Source organism: Lepisma saccharinum, chromosome 5 (assembly GCF_977018435.1).
Source record: "Lepisma saccharinum chromosome 5, izLepSacc3.1, whole genome shotgun sequence".
Taxonomy (NCBI): Eukaryota; Metazoa; Arthropoda; class Insecta; order Zygentoma; family Lepismatidae; genus Lepisma; species Lepisma saccharinum.
The window spans coordinates 67,375,757-67,402,777 of record NC_139233.1 but is presented as its reverse complement, the minus strand read 5'-3'; the positions used below and the strand labels follow the sequence as shown (position 1 = coordinate 67,402,777).

At 39.2% G+C, this 27,021-nt stretch overlaps 1 protein-coding gene across 4 annotated transcripts in view; it reads right to left on the bottom strand.

The window, feature by feature from the left end:
* Nucleotides 1-27,021, bottom strand: part of LOC145987852 (uncharacterized) — a 291,669-nt gene that overhangs the window by 74,356 nt on the left and 190,292 nt on the right. For 3 of the 4 annotated variants that reach the window (XM_083122598.1, XM_083122599.1, XM_083122601.1), the window contains one exon: nucleotides 11,786-11,838. In XM_083122598.1, the coding sequence (XP_082978724.1) occupies nucleotides 11,786-11,803 (18 nt within the window). In that variant the 5' untranslated portion in view covers nucleotides 11,804-11,838. Of the gene's footprint in view, nucleotides 1-11,785; nucleotides 11,839-15,969; nucleotides 16,071-27,021 lie in introns of those variants that run through there. The other variant, XM_083122600.1, reaches the window with a different exon arrangement.

Below are 27,021 nucleotides of genomic sequence, written 5' to 3'. Positions count from 1 at the left end.
TTTTTATAGGTCACCTTTGTGCTCAGAGGGACTAAAGGGTTGTGAACCTACAGTTTAAAGTGGGATATGACTACTGTGATTGTCTCTCCTCCGAGTATCGACTATCAAAATTTGTTTTGGAATTCCCTTTATGCTCTGAGAAGTTAAACGGCTTTGAACTTAAGATAAAGTGGCCGAACCACTGTGCATCCGCCGGGTATTGATCTCTGAACCCCATGATAACAAGGCGACAGCGTTACCTCTACGCCATCGGAGAGGTTCGTTGGCACATTTTCAGTTCAAAAATAATGATATTTCAAAAACGAATTCTTGGCTCTGGCATCTGGACTAACAGACAGTCCGTACAATTCTGTGTGGGGCTTGTGTGTTGTCCTGTTCATCTATGCTCGTGATTGCACCATTCATTCTCATCTTCGCGATTTGCCAAAGTGGCAGAAAAGCGAAGTGAAATAAACCAATCAAGTATGTAGCCTATATGTGTTATTTATAGTGCATAAAATTTCCGAGAACTGAGCACTTTCAATACACGAAAGTTCCCAAATATCGGTAGATAGTTTTCCGAAACAGTGATTGGAACAGGAATTTTTCTTTTCTAATTCTAGCAGTAAAATTTGCACTTCACAATAAATTTGAAGTTGTAAAGTGTGAGTATTCAGCTGGTTGGATCCTTGACTCTATGAAAAACTGCGTACTTTGATTTGTGATAAGAATTAATGGAATGTGCATGTGGCTATACCACGTATCCCATGTATCTACAGCTGTCTCAACAAAAGGCAATTAACGAGCTTGAAAAAATGGATTACATAGAATGAGTTTTTTGTAGATATACTATACATCAGTTTTGTTAACGAAATTTCGGGGTCAACACATCTATATAGTGATTTGCAAAAACTTGAAATATGTGATTACATTTTCTGTGTCACATGTAGATCCTAGTGAAATTAGTTTGGATTTTACATAGGAACTGATAGACTTTCGGAATTATATTCTTATTACTAAGTGGGTTTAGAGTTTAAGAAAACGTTGGATACAATACAATGCAGTCAGTTATTTATTTAACAATTCTACTCCATCTGCCGGCAAGAAACTCAGAGCATTGCGAATTAAATATGTGATGTAACAGAAGTAGATAGAAAAGCTAATTTTTCATACATTATGCTTAATTTTAGCAGTACTATTTGGAATATAATTCGGGGAATTCGAATTCCCAACCCGTCTCTCGACTCGCCCTTCATCACACTCGTATCTAAGCAAACTTCTCCAAGGGAATTTTTCTCAAAATTTCAGTTTTTGGTCAAAGTATAATTCTTAATCTCTAAATAGCTAAAATGTTTGAAACTTCACTGAACAAATACCCGTTTTACAGAATCCATATGAAAATATTCTATTATCATTTCTTTATTTGACATCAGTGACAAGACCCGTTAAACTGTGATAAGTGTTTAAGTTCCAGCTGCTCGCAAACTAATCAATGTTGCCAGATTGTGAAGTAATAAATTTCCTCAGCAAATAATTTTCCTGTGATTTTCTGTTTCTCCAACTGAGAAATGTATTTTTAAATTCAAATTACGTGGTGCTCCAAATATGGGACATTTCCTTCCTGGTGCCGGACATGTGACTGAAATGTAGGAGGAAATGTCGGGTAGCACAAGGAAATGATGCATCAGGATAAATACAGGACGCTTAAGAAACCTTTCATTACTCACTGTTCTCTGGATAAGCTGATTTAAACAAAATAAATCACCCGATCTCTTAACAGGTTTTAACCTAATTTCCTGAAATGACTCTATTATATAGCGATCTATTCACCGAGGCGATTGGATACTATATACATATATAGCGCGAGAACGTTTTATTTGAAAGCACTAGCGCATGTAGAATCTTTTTGAGAGGGGTTGCTAAATTACCATTCTGAACCTTCCTTTGAAAATTTGTTCCAAGAAAGAAATGGCAATTAGGGGTAATTTTAAGGAGACTTACATTTGCCACTCTGGTATATCCCCAGTTCTTCACTGTTTATATTTGTAAATTTTCATTTTCTCAAAATTTCTGGAGGGGCCATATCCCCGTAAGCTCACCCCATGTGTACGCCAGTGTTTGCAAGCTAAATTGACCTAAAAATTTGCCGTAGGTTGAGAGGAATGTTTATCACCTTCGCATACGTTGTGTGGTTTATAATTTGTCTGTTTCCCGATATAATTCAGTGAATGACAATATTGTGGCTAGGAGTGAGGTTTTCCGATAGGGGTTAATAGCCAAGTTGGGGCTGCGTGGGTTGTTCATATGTTTGGTATCCCTACTTGTGTTTTCCAGGTGCCTGTTGTTTTGCGTGGACCGATTCACTGTTGAGGAACGTCTCGGTTGTTAGCGTAGTTTTTTCAACAGGATGGAACACCTGCGCATTACTGGACTCCCGTTCGGGAATACATGACCAGCCAGTTTCCAGAGTGGATTGGACGAAATGCACCTCTCGTCTGGCCTCCAAGAAGTCTACATCGTGTTATAACTGACTGTGGTCCTTCCTAAAGGAAAAGGTTAGCGGAGTTCGTATGAACTCCGTTGAGGATTTGAAAGGGGGATTACCCTTGCGTGATATTAATCTTGCTGTTATTTTTCTCCTGTTTCACTCTTTAATGTACCGTGTTCAGTTCAATACAGTTTCTGCATGATTACTGCATTTCCTTTCACAATTCGATCGTGACTTTTGACCCACCCTGTACAACTATCTATCGAGAACTTGCTCCTGAAGTTCACTCATCACCGTAGAGTTAGGAAAGACACATAAAGGCATGCAGAAAGCGAGTGTTTTAAGATCTTGGTGTCCCATTTTTGTTGCAGGACACCGACTGTAGGTAGTGCGACTGAAACGAGCACATAATTTTACGGAGCCTACTGTAGAAGAACCAGAAAAAGAAAAAGAAAAAAATTCTGGTTCGTTCACTCGTGTCTATTTCCAGTTGACAAATGTTTCCGAACAAGATTACGAATTCTAAATAGAGTTTCCCTACTCGCACCAACAAGGAAGAACAAGTCACTTCTAGTCACTTCTTTCAATGAATAATGCAATGGCAGAAATTTTAGAAGGGGGTGAAGGGAGGAAGGGGCACAGCAACATGTGGAGGCTCACGTTTTTAAAGTTAAGACAAAGTCAATATTTTCACAGCTGTTCTTGTTATTTTACGTCGCTTTTCTTCCACTCTTGGACAAGCGAAACTGTGAGAATGAGTGATGATTCAATGAAATTGATGAAGGAAGACTCGCAAGGCACATTTTCCCTCAAAAAAACATTGCTTTAATTTGAATTTATCATATTCATGCAATAATTAACTTATATTATTGCGGCTGAAATGAAATTATATGTGTGAAAGATATAATTTTTGGTCGACTTTCATTTTTCAGGGGGGCCCCTGAAAAGCCCCCCCCCACTTTCGGACGCCCATGCTCACAAGGAACACCCATGCCCATACCGGGACTCCAACCTCGGGAACTTCGGTGACAAGTTCGAAAGTCGACCACACGAACCAGCCGGCCAATGTTCTCCAATTTATACCGAACAATACCAGATCGCGAGCCCTTGTATTCAAACAACACCGTTACGACAATTCATCGTATGAAAAAAGAGGAACGTAACTCCAAAAATACGGTTTTCGATTTTGTTTAACGTATTTTCTTTGAAGAGCTCTATTTGGATTCAGATCGACGTATCTCTAGTAAGGGGAAGTCCCGTATCTTCAATTTACTAACACTTTTTAAGAGTCAGACATATTCTTTCTTAAGAATACATTATTACCTCTCCCATGTAAATTTTATAAATTGGAGTTCCGTTCCTCTGGTTCTCACAGGACGAATTAATGCTTTGCTTATCCCAAACTCATCCTAACTCTCTCTCTCTCTCTCTCTCTCTCTCTCTCTCTCTCACACACACACACACACACACAGACACGCAGGCAGACAGACAACACGCAGGCAGACAGACAACAGGCAGACACCAAGAGAGAGAGAGAGAGTGTGTTAAAAGACATAGAAAAGAGTCCGAAAAGAGAAACACATGAATGAAAGGCAATGAAGAGAAGGAGAGAAAAGGAAGTGAACAAAATGAAAGAGATGGCAAAACAGAGAAATATCCTACATAAGGAAATGATCTCCATAAGAATAAAGGAGGACACGCAGTCAGTCCCAAAATGTAGCAAGACAATCGTTCTGAGTAAGAAAATATTTTAGAAAATTATGTGGAATTGCCACATTTTCCAAATTTGCTTCGAGTTCACTTTATGCCCAGATAGGTTGATCAGAAATGGTCCTGTGGTTTAATGGTACAACGTGCCTCCAGCTGGAATCGAACATAGGGACCTCTTGATTACTAGGCGACAGCGCCATCACTACGCCATCGAGGATGGCTGAGAATAAGAATGAGTAGAGTGAGAAAGAAATAGAGGAACAAGCGTCAAAGGAAGGAAAAGGAAGGCGGAAGATAGTAAGGAGGTAAAAGACAGGAAAGCAAAGAAAGGAAAATAATTCCACGACAACTAAAAGCAGGACCCACCTCAAAATATATTCCCGACTCCTGGGCCCACACAAATTCTCTTCTCTGCAGACCCAACAGGTCATGGTAAGGGTCCAGTCCATCTTTACGGGCCATCAAAGTGGCAGTACCGGGTACGCGGTGTTCGTACAGGATTTGAGTAAGTTAAGCTTTTGTCTACCCATTTCCGCAATTTTCTAGTTTTGCTTTCGTGACGTCATAGATCGAAAAAGCGGACAAGAATAAAGGGAGTCGACTATATTTTTCTCTCACATTTTGTGAAAAGTTGTGCGTAGCGGCCGCGAAATATAAACATGACGCAAACCCTGAACTAGGCACATGCAAGGCACGTACGTTTCGACTTGCACTTTTGTTGGGAACCTATTCCGCAGCCTGTACCCTTTCGCCAAAGCGAAAGAAAATAATTAACAACGCATGCTTGGAGCTTGTCGAAATTCTCGGCGAACATTTATTACGATTGTGACTGAATCGTAGTGAAGGTTTAAAATTCAAACCTTCCTCTTTGCAGATTCGAAGCAAACCAACGCTACACTGTTGCCAAACCACACGAGCAAAAAGGAACTAAACATGAACTATCGAGGCGCTAGATTTACGAGGCACAACGAAGCATATCTCCGTGTCCTAAACTGGCATAGGAAGCCACGACATCTAGGGTACGAATACGATGTGCTTATAACTGCTGAGAATTATAACTAGTGGCGTGTTGTCATGGGGGATGGGGGTTGTAGCATGGAATTTTTCCAGAAATTTCTATCTGGATGGGTGAGGGGTTAACTTAATTTCGGCCGCACGGTTGAATTGTCGACTCGAGATCTCACCTCAGAAGGTTCAAGATTCAAGCTTCGGTCTGAGCATAAATATGGCTTTATAAGGGCCCCCTCATTGATTTTACTCATTATCATCTTCAACGTAACAATTAGCCAAAAGTGGCAGATATTCGAACCAATGTAACAAAAATATACCACTACACACACACACAACACAATCATAATGAATATGAATATGTTAAAGGGGTATCTCTCTTAATAATGTATTTATTATGAGAATTCGATTTGTCATATTGAAGTTTGTTGTAATGATATATTGTACAGTGTTTGTGATACTTGTCTTGTGTAATTGAGATTAAATGTGTAAATATATGAAAATTTCTGTTGTCACAGTTAAGCAGTAAACCTGTTCTGTCACCAAGATGTCTGTATACATATATATTATGTATTATCTGTCTATGTTTGTGAATGTGTGTAAAGGAGGAAGGAGGGAGAGTGTGTATGTGCGTACATACAAGTTGTAAATGAAAATGTAATATTTTGATATTACCTTCTGTAAATGGAGACTTGTCTCTGTTGAAGGGAAATAAAGAAATAAAGAATCTATTGATATTAGTAAGATAGACCGGGGGGGGGGTTGTTTGATGTTAGAACTAATTGTAACAAAGGAACTCACCCCCTCCTCCCGAATATTTTAGTGGAAGAATATTATTCTAGCCTCGGGTAATTTATATTTTGGATTTTTGTTATTTTTCTTCGCTTTTCTGCCACTTCGAGTTAATCGCGACGATGAGGATGAGTGATGATTGCATGTCATTGATAACGAGACATTCACGCCCAAGTTGGGAATCGAACCCGGGAACTTCGAAAGTCAAACACTCGGCCACCGAGCCGGCTATTCTGGGATAAAGTTGTTGATGAAGCAAGTCTCCTGTTCTCGTGGGATTTCGCACGCTAAATTGATGGCTCAATTTTATACAACGAGGTCATTGCTATTTACCTACGTTGATTGGCAATTTCATCGCCTAGTTTTAAGTATGGCGAAAGGTTGATTATGATGTTAGAATGTGCCTGCCTGTCTTATAAAGCGCTCGTGTAGATCAACCCTAAAGCACGAAAGAGCCACACATGGTTACGAAATACATAAGTTGGCAACAGTGGCCGATGCAAGAACGTGTGTGTGTGTGGAAAAGTTGCGCGGTAGGAATGATCGACCTTCAAACAAGTGAAGCCCAACCCTAGGGAAACTGGATTAGTGGGCGTCGCCCTGCCTAGATGGCCTCTTCTTTCTTCACGTACACCGCTGCAGATAAAGCGCGAGTTACTTCTGGCATGCTGGATCACTTTAGTTGCCAAGCAACGGCTGATATGCCTGCATAGAAGGACTGATACGCGAATTATTATTATTACTTTTTTAAAATTTTGACTCCAGGTGAGAACAGGAAATGAGTTGCCGATCTACTAATTTCGATTTCGCCACCGAAGACCCTGGGTTCGAATCCCGACCTTGGCCATTAACTCCATACGATTACCATTCATCCTCATTGAAACAATCAGCCAAAAGCGAAACAGCGACGTAAAATAACAAACGAAAACAGGAAATGCATTCTGCTGATTCATTGGTTTGATTTGATGTTTTAAGTCCACTTTATGCACAGTAAGGCTAATCGTGACTGGACGTACAGTTTAAAGTGGGATCCGAACCAGTATGTGCCTCCAACCGGGTATCGAACCCGGGACCCCTTGATTACAAGGCGATGACGCTACCACTGCGCCATTGGGGAGGCTAATGATTAATTGTAGTGCAAAAGGCCTGTCTCGAGATGGGACTCCAAAAGGAGAGGCACGGGGGCCCGTTGACCCCCCTAGAAAATAGATGTCAGCCCACATTTCACACATATAATTTCATTTCAATGACATAAAGTTGCGTTAATGGGACTGTTCATTGCAAAACCTTTTCGGTGGCAGTGCCAGGCTCGTTGTCTCTCCAAAGAATTTCGTTCATTTGGTTACCCTAAGCTTTACGTTGGAGCGCGATGGAATGGCTATGGAAACGCTACTTTTACCGAAGGTAAGAGTTTCTCGTGTAAATCGATAATAAAAATGTGAAAGCTTTAAGATTATTTAGTAAGTCATAGGTTTCCTAAATTACATTCTCCTGAACGCAAGAATTAATATATTAAAGTCCAAGGGCAGGGTACAGTAGCTCGAACGGGCTAAGTATCGTATGTTTATGCACAAAGAGCACTAAACTTAACATCATTTGGGTATGCCTTAATTAAGTGTGTTTTAAATGTGAATAAACGAGCAATAATGTCTGCAGCAAAGTTTATTTCTGCCAGGACAGTTATCTCACTGGACGCCAAGTGGCGTCCATGCAACAGAACACTTCGATTGACGATTTCGCCCAGTGCGTTCCGTAACATGAATTGGCGCTTCTTTAGGAATGCATGGCCTTAGAGTTGAGGACCAAACATGGAATAGAAATTCTCCCGCCTTTTATCAGACGTAACATTTAGACCTGTTATCAAGTTTTTAAGCTGTTTGATGATGGGTCTTTGGAATCTGTAGATAAGATAAGAGATCAACTACCGCAACTGAACAAACAACGCAGGTCAACCATCTTCGGTCTTAGCTCGGTTACAAATGATGCTTTTTTTTATGTTCTCTCTTCTCCACACCCTCCATTTGACTTTCTTTTACACGGCATGATAAACTCCCCTCGAAGATCACTATGCAAACGTTACATTTTTACCCTTCTTTGATATAAGCGGGCTCGCCGCAAGATTGCTGGAAGTGGGGGAAACGGCCGTCCTGTCTCCCCGGCACCGACGGAGGGGTATTCCGAGCACGTCACGCCACACCTGTCCCCTTCCAGGGTCCGTAATTCCAGAAGAGACCACACCGGGGAGAGATTAGGAATACAAAGAGGGAAAAGGGACTCCTTCCCGGGAAGTCAGTTAGCAAAAAAAAAGGGGGGGGGGAGAGAACTGTTTCTCTTGGAGGAAATTTCGAATGCAATTTGAAGGAGACGCGGGCCGTGCGCGGATTTTGGAACACTCTGGCCACTTTCCCGTAGCGTAAACTTGGCTGCCCCCGTGGTCTGGATGGGATCAGAGGGTTTGCTTTTTCCAGGAATCTGCAGTGTAAATCAACTTGACTTTGCGATCGCCCAAAGAAGATACAGGTTCGGGTCAAGAGATCACTACGAGTGAAAAACCAGGGACATACCTTTCGCCTATGACAGCGAAGTCATTTTGTTTCGAAAAACAAATACCATATACCTACCGAATTGTGAAAAAATCACATCTGCTTAGAATTTCTTGCATGAACATGTAAGTGAATGAGACAATAAATACAATTAGATACCATAACATAATATCAAAACAGACTTTTCTACACATAGATTAATAGAGTTTGAGTTTGAGTTAGTGTTTTAAGTCCACTTTATGCACAGTAAGGCTAATCGGGACTGGACCTACAGTTTAAAGTGGGATCCGAACCACTATGTGCCTCCACAGGGTATCGAACCCGGGACTCCTTGATTACAAGGCAACGACGCTACCACTGCGTCATCGGGGAGGCTACTATAAATATACAGGTAATTGTAATTGTCTGCATGCTAAATATATGTGCGTAAAAATAAGTGGGACTTTATGGATCGCAAATGTCGGCATCTGTGCCATGCCTCGCCGTCTACAGTCACGTGCTATCTCGGCCCCGAGCCAAAATGAACTCAATGTATATGGTAGCGAATGTTCAACTCTTCGTCAACATGATAAACCCAGAGTAACTTGTTAACAAATGAAAATTTTTATGTCTTTTAAGTGGAGACAAAATCAGAAGTGTAGAAATCCGAAATAAATGGAAGGGGGAAGGTCAACATGAAATGGAAGAAATTAAAAAGAAAATATATCAGTTAAAGTGGAATCAACATGTTCTAAGGATGCCGGATAGCCGTTTGCCTCGAAAAGTATTAAATTATAGGCCAAAAGGAAAAAAATAAATTTAGGAAGACCATATCGCCGATGGAATGATAAATTTTTGTATCTGCAGAACGGACTTTGGTTACCCAGACCTGCAAGAGGAAGAAGAAGAAGCATTCAATTGAATTTCTGTATGGTTTCGGTTTGCTGTTGTCTGGATACCGATGATAATTTCGTTTTGCTTTCGTTGTCGAGCTCTTATATGGGATTGAAAAGAAGCTTACTTAGTCACGAAACTATTGCGAATATGTAGGGAACAGCGAAATCAAGTTACATGAAGATTCACGTGAATGTTCTAGAAGGAATTGCAAGTGATATAATTTTTCAGAATTTAGATTATCAGAGATTTCTCGAAAATATAGCAATTTTCAACAACATCCTTGGAAAGGGCAAGCAAAATTCAGAACTTAGAGAGCAAATTCCTTTCCTGACGACATCTGAAATACCTGTTCCCTATGTGTCGGTTGCAACGCCCTCTCCGATGTGAAGGTGGCAACCAAGTATTCAAATTCCCCTCGCAAAAGGAACGCCAAGCTCTGGTTTGCAGAGAGCAAAGCACGTGCCGTCTCCAGCGCCCCTGTCAGTGGATGGAAGCACTCACGTGATGGCTACCAGCTCACAATAGACCACCGAGTGAAGGCAGCGGTATCGGGATAAAAGTTCTGGCTTATACGTAGTTCTGCTCAGAGGTCCCAGAGAGCTAAATTGCACCATTTCTCTGAAGTAAAACGCCTGGAGTAAGACGTGTGAAGACTTATCTCATTTCATCTTGAAAATAAACAACGGGTGTCAGGAAAATACATAAAACGACATGGGTCGTAGATGAGTAGAGCAGATTGCATTCTCCATTTTACGACCGTGGTTACATGGTAACGATTTTCTGCAATGCCCGAGACCTGCTTCCTCTTCTTTTCTTCTCACCCTGTGCTATTTCGCTACCCTACTTCCCCCCACCCCCTTCTCGCTAATAATATTTTGATGGAGACCCCATCCGTCCTAATTTTCATAAGCTGGTTTTCAAATTAGTGTGCGTAAAATCTAGCTATAAAAAATGGCTTGCTTAGTCTGCTGAAGATATTTCTCAGAACAATTCTGGAAGCATAACTCTATTATTTAGCCTAATTGTTAGCGATCTTAGCAGAGGCGTGATCAGATAAGGAGGGCAGGGTGGAGTTAGTGGAAGTTAATATGTCCCCCTCCCAAAAAGAGCGACAGGCACTTTAAAATATAGCAAATATAACACTAAAAGCAGAGTCCACAATCTCACCCCTCTCGACATTCAAGGACACCCTCCCTGCATTCTGAATGGCAGCCGAAAATTGACGTCATCGCTCGGTTCAACTGTATTCGGTTGTCATCGTTTACTCCCATGTTCCAAGGTGCCGAACGCCGCTCGCTGCGCAAACAAACAAGAATCCGAGACACCCATGTTGCCAAACCTACTGTAAGCTTATAGTTTTCTCCCTCATGTAGTTGTAAACTTGATGACTCCTACAAGACAGCTGACGTTAGTTGTACAGCGTCCCTTCGGAAATAAATTTGCCACTTGCTTCAGTGCACACGCCCTCAAGACAATTGGCACATAGAAATTGATCCCAAGGGACGGTAGATAATGCGGGAGATGAGGAGGGCGGGAATAATATCCCAATCTCAAATCCTAGATTCGATATCCTAATCCAGCATCCTGGATGGAATCGATATTTAAATCTCGAATCCAGGGTTCGATGTCCGAATCGCAAATCCATGATGTAAAATCCGAGTTCAGATATCCGAACCTAAATCCAAAATCCAGGATCTGATTCGAATCCAGAAACCTGGACTGGATCCGATATTCCGCTTCCAAACTTAGAATCCAATATACGAACATCGAATCAGATATTCCAATAAAATTTAGAATCTGATTTCCGAATCCCGAAGTTTGGATCCGATAATCGAATCCCAAATTTAGAATTCTGTATCCGAATACTGGATCTGATATTTCAATCAAAAATTTAGAATCCGATGTTCGAATCTGGAATCCTGGATTCGTTTTCGGATTCTCCAAAGGTTCGGATCCCTTGGCAGTCCCTTTTCGCCTCGTGCATGAAGAGGTCCGACTTGTTCTCGGTCTCGTGTCGATAAGTATCGAAGCGTCTGGTCTCGTTCTAGTCTCGAATTCTGAATAGCTCTCTCTGAGTTCGATACCATACTTCCAATGATCCGACTGTGGTTTTCATTCAGTATTATAACTATCACCACAAGGCACACGAAGAGACCACCAACTACTTTGCATGTCAAGGCTGCGAAAAATACCCCAAGCATGTTGACTACAAAACACGCAAGGAAAGGAAAAGAGTACATTTTTATGTAATGTACTACGATATGCAATTACGGAGTGATACGAAAAAGGTAGGTTCCTCAGAAAGAAAATATTAAATTTGTTACCTGGCAATCCTACGTCACTATAGTAACGGATTGTTATGAACCGTAAAAATTATTCGTTTACTTACCGATAAAGCACGGTCCATTGTTGTGATGCGATGGTGTCATTTCCACATGGTTCCTGTAGACAAAAAAAAGTAAATTGATCAGAAATCATCGGCAAAAACAGTAGGATTTTACAATAACAAATCATGAACATTGAAGATTTTCGCATGCTTATTTATTCATTATAACTGTCTGAGAAAAATACATTTTTGTTTGTTTTTCTATTATAGCAATATGACAATGTTAATATAATTAAGAATCACACGAATCACAATTATGGGCTTCCTCGATAGTGTAGTGGGTAGCGCTGTCACCTTGTAACCAAGATCACGGGTTGTAGATGGGGGCATATAATGGTCAGGTTCCCACTCTACACTATAAGTCCAATCGCAATTAAAGGGCCTCCCCGATGCCGAAGTGGTAGCGTTGTCGCCTTGTAGTCAAGGGGTCCCGGGTTCGATACCCGGTGGAGGCACATAGTGGTTCGGATCCCACTCTAAACTGTAGGTCCAGTCCCAATTAGCCTTACTGTGCATTAAGTGGACTTAAAACACCAACTCAATCAATCAATCAATTGTAATTAATTGACAGAAACATAAATTGGACTTTAAAAAACAACAAACTTTGGCATGTTCTTATGCCTTATGGAGGAGCATGGTCTGAAAGATTCCCATCTGAGGTAATTTACCCCAGGCATCTAACCCAGGTCATGTGTAATCAGACGCCACGGCTAATGGACCACCGCGGCTTATTTTGAGAAAAAGGTCAAATCTATGTCGATAGTGCAGTAGTTACAAAACAAATGTCATCAAGTAATCAAGAGCCCGAGTCTATCGTGTAAGATCGTGTTTAGGGTGATGTATTGCTAATTTAGAGCCAAAATGACCATGAATTGGGCCTTTCAGAAACATTTTAGGGATGTTGAGGAAATTGTGGTGGGAGGGGGACCACATTCGATTAAAACTGAAATTATATTAGGAAATATATTACCGTAAACTGGACAAACTAATTATATGTATATTATTATTATTATTTCTGTCATTTATTTTGCACACACGCACTGTATATAGTTAATCTATTTTCTTTTGCAATATCTTTCTGTAGTAGTAGTAGCTTCTTTATTTAAGTTCTCTTTTGTTATTTCATTCATGTAGTATCTTGTAATTTTCTGTATAGTTATCTGGGGTATTCCACGAAAAGTGGTCCTACTCCATGTTAATAACAAAGTTAATTAACATGGAAATTATTATTGTTTTTAATTGCATTGTTTAATTGTTTGTGAATGGATATAATTTGCACATTTCACCACATCTGCAGCCCGTATGCTTCACAGAGAAATGAAGTCAAAATTTGCACACGTAACACACTTTTGTTAATGCTTTTCAGGCATTCAGCGTATGCCATGATAATCAAGTTTTTTCATTTGTTAGAAGATACCATAAAGTACTTCATACTTCTATGACATCAGTTCATTATGAATATTTTAATCTAATCTCATGTCTAGAACCATAAATTTAGGTGTAAAATGTCACACACGTATAACGCTGGAATGCCCCATATCCTCTTGCTACATCTTTCTTTGTCGGGTTAGGTGTAGATCAGCATTTGCTGAACCTCGCCCAAGAATAAAGACTATTGAACTGAACTGAACTGAAATCACTGACAAGAAGTTTTTGGTTCGATTCTCCGCTGTGACTGTCAGTGACTCGAATAATGTATTTATGCCAAATCCCTACTGGTTTGTATGCATAAGCATAAAGTGTGCTTTTATGCGAACCGTGCCAAACTCTATTCTAAAAAAATGTAATTTTAATGGAAAAAAAGAAGTGAAAGGGGGAGGGAGATGTAACAATATATCAGAACGTGTAGTTCAATGTGACAAATTATTAACATACGAGATTGCGTTTTCGGATTCGAATCTAATTCCCTCCCCCAACCATCTACAATATTTTTGGGGATGGGGGTGAAAGGGGGGAGATTTTTTTTTTATTGTGGAAGTGGCCACGCTTTTCGCCTCTATCAAATTTGGATTCCGAAGCTAATGGCCACAGCAGGCGATGAGGTTTCGAATTCTGGTTTATACGTGGAAATGGATTATGGGTCGTTTTAATGAATGCCACGCAGCAGATGTCGAGGAGAGGAAAGGGGGGTGGGGGCGGTACGGAAGGGGAGGGACGAAATGGAATACACTAAACGTGAAAATGAAACACGTATTCCCCGTACGATTTAATACACGGCATGGCGTTGTCGAATGCTCGTACGCAACTGGAGACCGGGATTTTATGCCTATGATTCTGCATGGCCAGGTATTTTATATTATTCTGTTCACGCGTGAAAGAAGTTTTCGTCGTTCTGTTGCATCTTAACATTCATTTGTCCTCCTAATCCTTCGTTAGCGTTAATATTCCAGGACACAATTAGCGGGTTGGGTTCGGTAATATTTTAAATTTAAATCCGAATCAGGGTTTCCAGAACGACTCGATTTACAAAGCTCATACGAGTTCTATTCCATCTCGATAGCTAAGACTTGCCCGATGACGTTTTACCCATCGGTTTGTAATCAAGGGGTCCAGGGTTCGATCCCCGGAGAAAGGACAATGAACAGAGGTTCGGAAATCTCGATTAGCCTATCTGAGCATAAAGTTTTTTTTTTTTTTTTTTTTTGTTTTTGTTTTTAAATTCACTTTTATGCACATATATCTCATCTGGACTGGGCCTACACTTGAAATTGGGATTCGAACCACTATGTGCCCCAACTGGGTATGGAACCTGGGACCCCTTGATTACAAGGTGACGATATTACCACTACGCCATCGAGGAGTTCCTGAAGATACACGATACTTTCACCCAAAACAAATTTCTTCACTGCTGCACCAAAGGCCCAAAAACCACCACAAGTGATATTATATTATTGGACTAGTGAAGGTCCAATTCAATTCTACTCTCTCTGCACTTAAGCCGAAGCAAATACGACTGAAATGCACGAAAGGAACCTGAAGGAATAATTATTGAAACCGAATGAAACCTGTAAAACTAGTGGAAAAACACCAAAAGGAGAAAATCTCGTAGATAAATATGTAAAATAAGAACAATGTTTTCTGATTGCACTTTTCATTACGAAGAGAGAAGAATCAAAAGAGAGGAATATACATGCTGCCTGGTGTCGGATGGGAGCTAAAATTTTAGACAAGTGCTTATGGAAGTATTACTTCTTATTTACTTATTATTAGATATTACGTAATATATCTGCGCAAAACCGAAAGCAGGTCGGACCAAAAAATGCCAAAACGATATTGTGATTAGATTAGTGAAAAACGATAAAAAGGGAATTATTTCATTCTCCGCAAGGAATACAAGGAAATCTAAACACATTTATTGCTGTTGTTTTAGTAGTCGCTATATAGCACTATACAGTGGCGGAGATTGGGTTCCAAACCTTTGGGGGCAAGGTGTCAAAACTAAGGGGGGGGGGCAAGAACAGTTTACTTTCCCTTGATACTTAAGGTTTAGCATAGTGTGGGAACAAAAGGGGCAAAAAGTGGAGGGACGACTGCTCGCCCTCACAAATCGCCGCCACTGACACTATAGCAAGTGGATATAAAAGACTGCTTCCATCTGCCACACAAGGAGTAATACATACTCTACAGGGTGCCCGAAAAGTCTCGCACCACTGACCAAATACCACACAAAGAACCCGAAATGTGTCAATATTGTAACAAACTCTAAAGCACCCTTTTGATGCACAGAAATGTTTCAAGGGACACTTTCATCATCTGCTGTTCCATTTGGTGCACTAAAAATGTATCAATACAGATCAGACAGGATCAGTTCAAAGAATTAAAACTTACACATTTAACTCTGTCAATGGGTTCACCAAAAGTACATCAACCTCTTGAATTTAACGTTGCACATTTTGAGTCGATCAAAATTATGTCCCTTAAGTTTCTTGCAAACACGATTAACACTTACTTCGAGGTGATCTGTTAGCCCTGTGGTACAGTCATCACCATTACTCAAGTAATACGTTCTTCACTACAGGTTCGAATCCCGTCCTCGGCATGGATGTTCTTTGGGTGAGTGTCCCTTCATCAATATCATCACTTTTGTGTAAGCGTCCCTTCATAGATATCATCACTCATCGTTGCGATTAGCCAAAAGTGGCAGAAAAGAGTCGTTAAACAACAAGAATCAAATCAAATCAACTTACAGTCTATTGTACATCTTTCGCCACAACCTCTGGGCACTGATCAATATTTGCACATTTCGGAAAGGTTGGTTACCGTTCGGACGACGGTCCTGACGTGAGGGCAGACTTCACCCTGACCCTCCTGAAGACATGTGAAGGAGGTTGAGAAAAAAATGGCCGCCTGACTACGCTAATACCTTCGAAAGATGACTTTCCATTAACTTCCGAGAACCCTGAAAATAGGTGTACTAATTCTCTACCAACCAAACCCTGAAGACCATATGAGCGTACACATTTTATGATAACTACTCTCTAACAGAAGCGACGGTACCTTGGGCAATAATATTGATCGGCCAGTTAAAGCTGGCTCTTTTACAATGACATCTCATTTGAAATTCAACTCGAAGATGTCGCAAGCGGTGTTCAGATTTTTACGGCGTATAAAAGCATTTCACACGGCATTAAGTGCCTCTTCCTTTGCTTACGTAGATAACTCTCAAGCACTTGCGTAACTTCGATTGCACAAGATACTTTGCTACTCTTTAAGCACTAACCTAAACATAGAATGCAGATATTGATATGAAAAAATGTGGATATGAAAATCGAAATTAACATAAACTGTAACAATGTAGTCAGATGACCTTAAAATTTCCCTGCAATTGTGGTATTTTTCATCGAAATTCCCTTTTCCCTTTAGGTTCAAATTTCGGTCCGAATTTCCCTGCAAAAGGGAAATTTCCCTTCATGTGGCAACACTGCTTAGGATGGAACTGATAATCCGAATATCCGAATATCCTAAAAATCCGGATAATCCGAATATCAGGATAATCCAAATATACGGATCATTCGGATATCCGGAGAGAACAGATTTGATGAAGGCTTTCTAGAAAATACGTAGTGAAATACGAAAATGACAAATAAAAGAATATGTGGATATCCCGTAAAATTGATAAACGCTAAAACTAAGCAAATAATGCACACATTCGGATATACGGATAATACGTTTATCAGGATATTTGAAATCTGAATCGAAAATTATCCGGATTTAGCCATCCCTACTTTAAACTCTAGGTCAAGACGCAGTAAGCTAATATGATCATTATGATACCGAACTGTCAGCGAAGAAATTCTCACTGGCTACCTACCATACATGAAAAAAATTCTGTACACACAGATAACAAGGGGGGAAAAACAAGGAACCTACAGATTTCTTCCCGACGGCGCCAAGAAATTCACACAAAGTCCATTCCCGATAGTAGACGGTAGGGCTGTTGCAAACATGATTTATTGCCGAGAAGTCGCAGGTTATATGCCCAGAGATGCTTTATTTTGTGCGCCCTGTATCAACCCCCAGCGACGAGACTGGGGAAAAAATAATAAAAGAAGTAGATCGCTTCGGGGCACTATTTCTCTTTTATTAATCGTCACACTTGAACTATTTTCACCGTAAGTTTATTTAGAATGTTGAGCGAATTTTCATTTCCTCGGGTAGTGGTACAATCCCTAAAGATATTTGTACAGTGGGATCCACTAGTAATTCTTTGCAAATTGTCCATGACTATTTTCATTAATTTTTCTCTTGCATCCTGTGTGGTTTTAAGCGATGGATTTTTATGTACGCTGGTGCAGAACTTGCCAACAGCTTGCTTTGAGTTTTCTTTTAATTCTTGAAGCTCTTATTGGATCAAATAAAGTGCACGAACATGGTGATGGACAATTTGCACTGTAATACTCATGGATCCCACTGTACAAACAGAAAAATGTTTGGAATAGCCAATGATATAGAAGTAATAGAGCGGCGGAAAGGCTGAAATCGATCGTTTTTTCTTGGGGCAAATTGAACGCGAAGTCCTGCCTTACTATTTCTACAAGCATCGTCCAATGAGGAGAGAGAGATAGGAAGCTGATAAAAAGATATATATATATTTAAGAATCGTGAAGATGATAGTAGTAATAGGTTGATTCCCTTCAATTAGAACCAGAAAATTCTCTCTCTCTCTTTTGCAATTCTGAACATTCTGGCGGATTACTGGTCATTTGTCGGTATTTTTTGCAGGTTTTAATCGCACTTCAAATCACTTTTTGAGTTACAGTATGTAACATTGTTATTCGTACACATAGAATTTCCGAGGAAAAAATGGCATATCTACTAGTAAATATAATCATTTTCATATGTACCTGGAAATGAATGTTAATGAAGGTTTCACCAACAAATGTCAATAAAAATGTATGTTCAAAGTGTATAAACAGAGCATATAATTTGTGTGAAAGAGAAGAACACGCTGTTGCATGCAACATTGTTATTCGTACAGGCAAGAGTTTCAATGTTCCTCGCATACAGCGCCACCGATATTCGGGCGATTTCGTGCAGTTTGCAACTTCGTAACGAGTTTGAACATGCAGGCGCGCTCCCCGTCAAGCGGAATGCTGGCCTAGATATTCTTGTGGGCCTATCGTCTATCTATCAGCGTGTTCGAAATGGACAAGGTGAAGGAACTTAGTTCCGATCTGAAGGATGTTATTATAAATTTGGCCCTTAGAGGTTATTCGTTAAGAAAAATTGGACAAACAGTCAATAAATCACACTCCAGAGTTCAATACATAGTAAACAAATTTAGAGAGGAAGGTTCAACACAAAAGAGAGACGGTTGAATAAACGTGATGAACGCTTTATTTTAAATAGAGTGCGAGAAAACCCCCGACTAAGTGTTCCTCAGTTACGACCGTTAGTAGAAAATGTTGCTGGCAAGATGATGTCCGATCAAACTGTCCGACGTGCCTTGTGGAAGCATGGATATCATGGCAGAATACCACGAAAGAGGCCGTATGTAAATAAGGTGACTCGCAGGAATAGACTGTCATTCGCGAAAGAGCACATCCACAAGGACCAGGAATTTTGGGATAGTGTCATATGGTCCAGTGGCGTATGCTGGTTCTAAAGAGTGGGTAATCTCCGACCCTTGATCCTCAAACTCCAAACGTTTCCGTGCAATTTATGTCAGGATCCATATTGGATTTAGGAATATTGTGACGGAATGTTTGTCTTATTGCTACGACCACAATCAATTAATTCTCGTTATTGCAGTTTAATATACGTGTAGAATTTCAAATAATAAAACAAGACAGTATTATAAAGCTATAAAAAAACAACCTGTGAAATATAAAATGAAAGACGTGCACTAGTGAAATAAAAACCCGCAATATTAATTTAAGTGCAAAATTCAACTTACTCCAGGACCCGATTACTTGTGCTGTACCTCATCCAAAGCACGCTGTTTGTCCAGTTGCACGTCAATACGTGTCTGTGCGAAAGATTGCACTTAACAAAGGAAGTTATGTGACTTTTGGATTTTTCATGTTTGGCACAAGCGTTGCAAAGATTACAGTATCCGCCACGCGTCCATACATTCTTTTCAGCCCCGAAAAGTAAGCACGGCCAACAAAAAAGCAAAGCTTACTAACACTTATACTTCCTGTCAACCATGGGGTTTTGTCATAATTTGCTTGCGAAAATGCCTCACATATTCCCGATTTTTGTATTTGTGTGTAGAAATAAGTTCAAGCGATGACACTGTACTACCTGTATTAACAATTTCCAACTTCTCCTGAAAAGATCTTGTTCCAAAAGGTTTCACCAGCAAATCTTGTATCACATCCATTACTCTTTAACACAGCACTATCACGACAAACATTAACACCTAAATAAATAATAAACACAAAGCACAGCACGAAGCCAACGACTACACGCATTCAGTTTCACGCGCCAAACTTCTGTTGTTGTGTTCCTGGCTGAGAAAGAAATTCCCTATGAATGAAAAAAAAAAAATCCCTTTCCGAGTTCGAAATGACAGGTTTTAAAAGTTCGAATCATTGCAGGCCAGAGCCAGAATTTTATTTCGGGATGGAGATCATCTCTTATTAGCAGCCGCCACATAAAGTTGAAACAGTGGGATTAGAAGTCCTGAAGATGAATCTCAGATTATTACAACGTATTATGCAAGGTGTTTAATCCTGCTAATGAAGTAAAATTAATTACCACTATACACTTTTTAAATTAGATATTTGTAGGATTTCGGGGAGGGGGGGTTTCAGCCCCCCGAGTCCTCCACCTGGCTACGTGCCTGATGTGTTTTTTTTCGTTTTATGTTTAATTCGTTCATCTTCAGAGGCGGAATATAGCAACTTAAATTAACTAATATATACATATATAATTTATTTTTGATATCTTTCCCTTTAAAAAATATTCAGTTCCGTGAAAGAAGTATTCTCGCTGCTTTTGAAGATTAGAGAGGAGAAACAATCACTATTTTTGTAAATACAAGGATGGGGGAGTCAGCATATAGGTGCTTTAATTGCTTAAGCTTTGAATTTTAATTTAGTTTGCTTCATCTTCAATATTTAAGCTTTTTCCTTTTGATAAATTTATGTTCAAGTAACAGAAATCAGCAAGACAGAAGCAAATGTAAAGTGAAAATTAGTGTAGAATTGGTTTGCCCATGTTATTCAATTTTCCTGTTCTTCGCACTCTAGCGGGTATGTTTTCCCTAGTTCAGGGAACGGGGAGGCTCTGAAGGTTGAGAGTGCGACCGGTGGACTCTCACAAGAAGGAGCTTACCCTGGCCACGGAATCACCCCGCCTGAGAAGCAGTCTTTCCTCCCCCTCTTTCCTGTCTCCTCCCTCCTCGCCAAGGGTTGTAAGGGAAGCGGGAGGAATGACGTCAGAGTGAGATACCCTGAAGTCATTCCACCGGCTGGAGAAAGGTTCCCGGACATTCAGCGGCAAACGGTTGGAAGCATTCGCGCGCTGGAAGCAAAGAAATGTATGCATCGAAATTGGTTTGGAAGAATATTGCGAAGAAATGTGTGTGTGTGTGTGTGTATATATATATATATATATATATATATATATATATATATATATATATATATATATATATAAAGAAATACAGCCGGGTCATCTGCGATTACCTAGATGACCCAGAGTATACGCCGCTGATATGGTCAGACGAGTCCAAGATTAATATATACGGGTCAGATGGGATAAATAGGGCCTGGAGAAAATCAATTAAAGACAATGATCACATTAACACAGTTCCAACAGTTAAACACGGTGGGATTTGGGGCTGTATGTCGTCCAAAGGTGTTGGTACCATCCAATTTATTGATGGTATCATGGATGCATATGTCTATTTGGACATATTGAAGAACAATGTAAAGCAGAGTGCCCAAAAAATGGATATGCCGCCTATCTACAGATTCCATCAAGACAATGACAGTAAGCATAAGGTGCGAGTTAACATGAATTGGCTAATATGGAATGTGCCCAAACTACTACAAACACCAGCTCAAAGTTCAGACTTAAATCCTATTGAGCATTTATGGGCAATTTTGAAGAGGCGAGTCCATAAAGCAGACGTCAAGTCCAAACAAGAGTTGAAAACTGTTGTGCAAGCCGAGTGGAATAAAATAAGCTCTGAAACATGTCGGAAATTGGTTAATTCTATGAAGAACAGGTGTCAAGCAGTAATTAAAGCCAAAACATACGCATCAAAGTATTAGAACTGTCAGTCAATTTGCTCTGAATATACTTTTTTCTTTTATATTATTAAGTGTACGAATAGAAAAGTTGTACAAACTTTCATTTAATTTATTATTGTCATTGGTTATATAGAATTTGGGTAAGATTTTATGTTCCTAATGATAGTTAGTGAATATAAAAGAAACAATTTCAAAAGAGTGTATTTCCTTTCATATATTAAAGCATTTTCTTTGAAAATCCGTGTGTACGAATAAGAATGTTACATACTGTATTTAAACTACATATCTAACGTTACTTCATAGATTCATAACATTTCAAGTAATTTTACAGGTAATTGTTTTTGTAAATATAAGGTCTTTTAAAAAAATAATGTTAGACCACCAACTTGCAGCTATTTTAGCATTTGGGTGACGTCGAAGTACATAAAAAAAGTTATTTTAAGTCAATGTGGTAAACGTTCTCTAAGGAGTGACTCAAATGAAGAGAAGAAAATGCATGACCATCTTAGTTTCGATTATGTTAAGAAAGTTACTACTTGAATACTACAAAACATTAATAAATTCAACATTAACACGCATACTGGTTAGAAATAGTAATTAATGTATATAAACCGTTGTATCTAATGATGCAAGAACTAACAAATTACATTTTTTATTTTGTTCTAATATGATACAACTTGACTTGCGTGGCAATTACCCCTAAATAACGGACAGGTGCATATATGATAGAAATGTTGGTTTCGTGTGGCACGCAAAACACGAGCAAATAAGGTATTTGTCGACAAAGCAGCGTACACGTTGCTTTGAGAAATAACTTGCGATTTAGGTCTGATTTCTTTACTCTCCTGGGCACAAATTTACGTCGTAATTCTTCAATTCTACTTCTTTTTCTTTGACTCCGATGGGAGCAATGCTTAATTCTTAAGACTCCCGCCCCTTTCTCGCATACAAATCCTTATCTCCGAAACCACAGGCGAGTGAAAAAAAAGTCCCATTCAATTCTGCATGGTCCCTTGTTGCAGACGCTGCAGCTGCCGAAACACTCACCTGCTTCCAATTCCGCTGAGGGCAGGTGCTCATTTGGGGTAACAGCAGCAGATTTGTTTTTTTCCTCACATCTTTCTCTCCTTTAGTTTTTTTTATGTTCCCCGCACAGCAAAGCCCGATTACTTCCAGGAATCTGAGAAGGAAATGTTTATCTCCGTAGGCCCTGACATGCCACAGAATTGGGACAACTTCTGTACACACGCTATCAGTGTCAGGTTCGCTGTTTTCAAAACGTGAAGCTAACTACAATTATCTTTATATCAACAGCAGCGCCTCTAGTGGTACGTAGGGCAAACTAGAAACAGCTGCTCCCACGAGTGAGTGCAAGGGGGAAGTAATGAATACAATTTGTGAAATGCTTGGTGAAGTAATTGGAGAAGAATGGTGCAACAAAATTTGATCAGATTATTTTAACTCCTTCCAAAGGTTAAATGCTACTGTGAAGTCCACAAATAAGTGTGATTAAAATACAATTTGTCTTCAAAGACGTTCATCTTAAGTTATTCACGTTCTGGGAAGACACATATTCGTAGTAGGCCTATATAGGATGCAGTGCATGCATAAATATGACCGGAGACCATGTTAACCGATATGATCACTCATTTTTACGCAATCCAGGTTCATGAATTGAAACAAAAGGCCGACGAAATACTAATTTCTTCAACACATCAGGACACCTAAATTCCTTAAAAGACGTAAGATGTATGGAAAAAGAAAAAGAAATTAAATTAGCAATGGACAATTCACCTTGTAGTATTTATGATTATCCTACTGTACGTGGATTTCTGAATAATATGAACCGAGTCACACCTGCATGAAGTTTACCTTGTGTTTTATTCTTTACTAAGTAAGTATTTATTGCTCGTCTCATGTGCGAGCCATCGGCTGTGCGCACTACATCTATCCTTATTACACAACTAAGGTTTTCCTTACCGACTACACTTTCCATTACATTCCGTATAGGTGTTAAATAGCAGTTCTGGTTGTTTTAACTGTTCTCACTTAAACTAACACTTATTCCTCTTTTTTATCCCGTCTCTGTGCAACACTTATTTTTCTTGTAAATATACCCCCATTTTTTCCAATAGTTCAATGTTCCTTTGCACTACCATTGATTCGAACACACTTTCCAAGCTTATGTTGCGTAATTTCTCCTCCTGCAGAACGCGCGTATCCTGACATAAGAATAAATGTTCTGGCCCATCATCACCATTGCTGATTGCCCGGGTATTTATTTATCCCAATCTTCTATTAGACAGGAAAATAATAAAATTCTAACTATAGTGTAAAATGAACTTGGGGTTGAACGGCATTGGGAGTGTCACTATTCATCCTAGCGACCCCGAAAACTATGTATTCCACACTAATATCGGTCGTTTAACATGTCACCCCCATTCCACCCCCAACCCTAGGGGTGCCAATGTAACTAATTTTATTTACAGGCAAATGACATCGTGAATGTCACCAATTAGCTTAGAGACTCAGAAAAGTATGGATTCGATACTAATGTAGTTCATTTTTGACATTCTATTTTTTACATTTTAATTTTCACCCACTCTCAGCCCACATCCCGATAGGTGCTAAACATGGAGTTGAACGGCATTTGGAATGTCACTATTCATCTTAGCGACCCCGAAAACTATGGATTCCACACTAATATCGGTCGTTTTCGATTATTTTTACATGTCACCCCTTCCTACCCTCACCCTTAGGGGTGCCAGGGGTGTCGAACCCCCATAGTATTTCTTTCCAGATTGTAAGTCATATGTGTACCAAGTTTGGTCATCGTGAATGTCACCAATTAGCATAGCAATTGCAAAAACTATGGATTCGACACTAATCTAGGTCATTTTTGACATTTTAATTTTCACCCCCTCTCACCTCCCCTCCCGATAGGTGATGCACTTGGAGTTTGAACGGCATTGAGAGTGTCACTACTGATCTTAGCGACCCCGAAAAATATGGATTCAACACTAATATCCGTCGTTTTCGATTATATTTACATGTTACCCCATTTCCCACCCCACCCCTAGGGGTGCCAGGAGTGTCTTACCCCCATAGTATGTCTTTCCAGAGTGTAAGTCATATGTGTACCAAGTTTCGTCATCGTGAATGACACCAATTAGCTTAGCAACTGCGAAAACTATGGATTCGACACTACTCTTGGTCATTTTTGACATTTCGATTTTCACCCCCTCTCACCCCTCCTCCCGATAGGTGATGAACTTGGAGTTGAACGGCATTCGGAGTGTCACTATTCACCTTAGCGACCCCAAAAACTATGGATTCCACTCTAATATCGGTGGTTTTCGATTAGTTTTACATGTCACCCCTTCCCACCCCACCACTAGAGGTGCCAGGTGTCTTACCCCACAGTATTTCTTTCCAGGTTGCAAGTGATACGTTTACCAAGTTAGGTTGAAATCGCTCTATGCGTTCGAGAGTTATGAAGGAACAAACATACATACACACCTACACACACATACATCCATTTTTATATATTAGAAAGATTTAGAAGATAAAAAAGCATCAGCATGAATAACATATCGCATTCAACCATTACCTTCTCTATCTGAAAGCCTAATGGCATGCTCCGGTCATGTGACTAAACGTCAGCAACTGTAGGCGAGATATACTTCTAATAACCTTGGGCGAGATAGCCGCCATGTTTGATTTGCTTCTTTGGTTTGAATGTTGGACCTTTTTAGTGAATATGGAATTGCAATGCAATTTTAAGTACTGTAATCGAGTTGATATGAAGTGTAAATATGCGTAAATGTACAAGAGGTATGGTGTAAAGTGTTGTGTTCTCAATTACAGAGGTAATAATGATGAAAAAGGTAAGAGTAACGTTCACATATCTTCAAGATGTTACCGAAAATGGGAAATATTTAAGCCAATTCCATGTGATTGATTCCCTACGAAAAGATACAGGGTAAATAACAAAGGTTTTATATTCATAAATAAATAATAGGGTAAGAAGTTACAGTACAGGACCCTTCTGTAATTTCTATCCTAGTTCTTATACTTACGAAATACGTATTCCCGATGAATTATCTGAGGTTAACATCTGAGGGTGACGTGTAGAAATTGTTCATTAACGTGTAGAAGTTGTAAAATAAGCTTCACAATTTTCGCAATGATTCTCTGTATATAAGCATATCTTGAAACTGAAAATTTGTGTAAATTATATGAATATGTTATCGAATGTTTGGTAGCAGTGACTACCATGACTAATATTTTAAACATTGACTAAATTTTGAAACAAATTATTTTGCAACCATAAGCAACAACGCATCTTAACGTTAACCAAAGTTTGTAATTCAGGGTAAATTGTTCGATATTTTTAAAGAAGAAATTTTGACAAAAGAGAAAAAAATGACCAAATCTAAGAGTATGTTAGATGCCTATTCCGGACACATGAAACCTTTACATCATGAACTAAACTGTTTCTATTATTGGAGCGAATTTACAATACATTCGATAACATATTCATATAATTTATACAAATTTTCAGTTTCAAAATATGCTTATTGAAAGAAGGCTATACAACTGGGCCAAATTGATACATGTGTACATTTACATTTTTATTTTGACCGCCTATGTGTTTCTTTAGGCTAATCGGAGGCTAATGGAAGACATATTTTGCATTCAAATACAAGGGTACGATGTGTAACAAGAAATTCGATGAAATATTCGTGTGCGAAGTTATCCCAGAATAGTTTCAAACACAAACGTTTTCACATAGAAAACCGAGTTAATTTTATGAGATTGTTTTATGCAAACTGTTTCTTTTCTATTATTTTTCGTCTTTGTGAAGCTTCGATGTTCGTAATTTTGATACATTAAATCAGTGATAATGTTTATTGTGTTTCATAATTCATTAACATTCTTCACGATTATATTAACAGGGTGTATACACAGTGTAAGGAAATATTCCAATATTCCAAATGTTAATTTTCCAAATGAACGCTAAGATCGGACTATTAATCTGGTTTTCTTTTTTCAATGAAAATGATGAAACTCATGTTATTGTCACAGATCTTACTAACGACAATGGAATGATTCAATTTGTTTATTATCTTTCGTTCCATGAAATCAATAAGGTCGAAATTACAATGACAAATGATTTAGGTTTAGTCTTTATTCACATACATTTATTCACAAATGTAACATTGCCATTTTAACAATTTCGCTTTTGCTGCAAGGTTATAGAAATTAAGTTTTTGTATTGAGATCGTATAGCTTCACAGAATGTCTGCATTATCTGGTTATGGGTAAAGTTAAAGAAAATTTAATTGATTACGTAACTTGGCAAGTTTACGGCCAACCTAACATGCGAGGTTATAATTTAATCAATTGATTTTTACATACAAGAATTCATACAAAAGCTGTAACGAGTTTTACTGTAGCTGACAAACACAATGTTTACATTTTACGCCGGGACGTTTCTAACGGATTTCAACACTTTCTTTATGTTACGGTCGT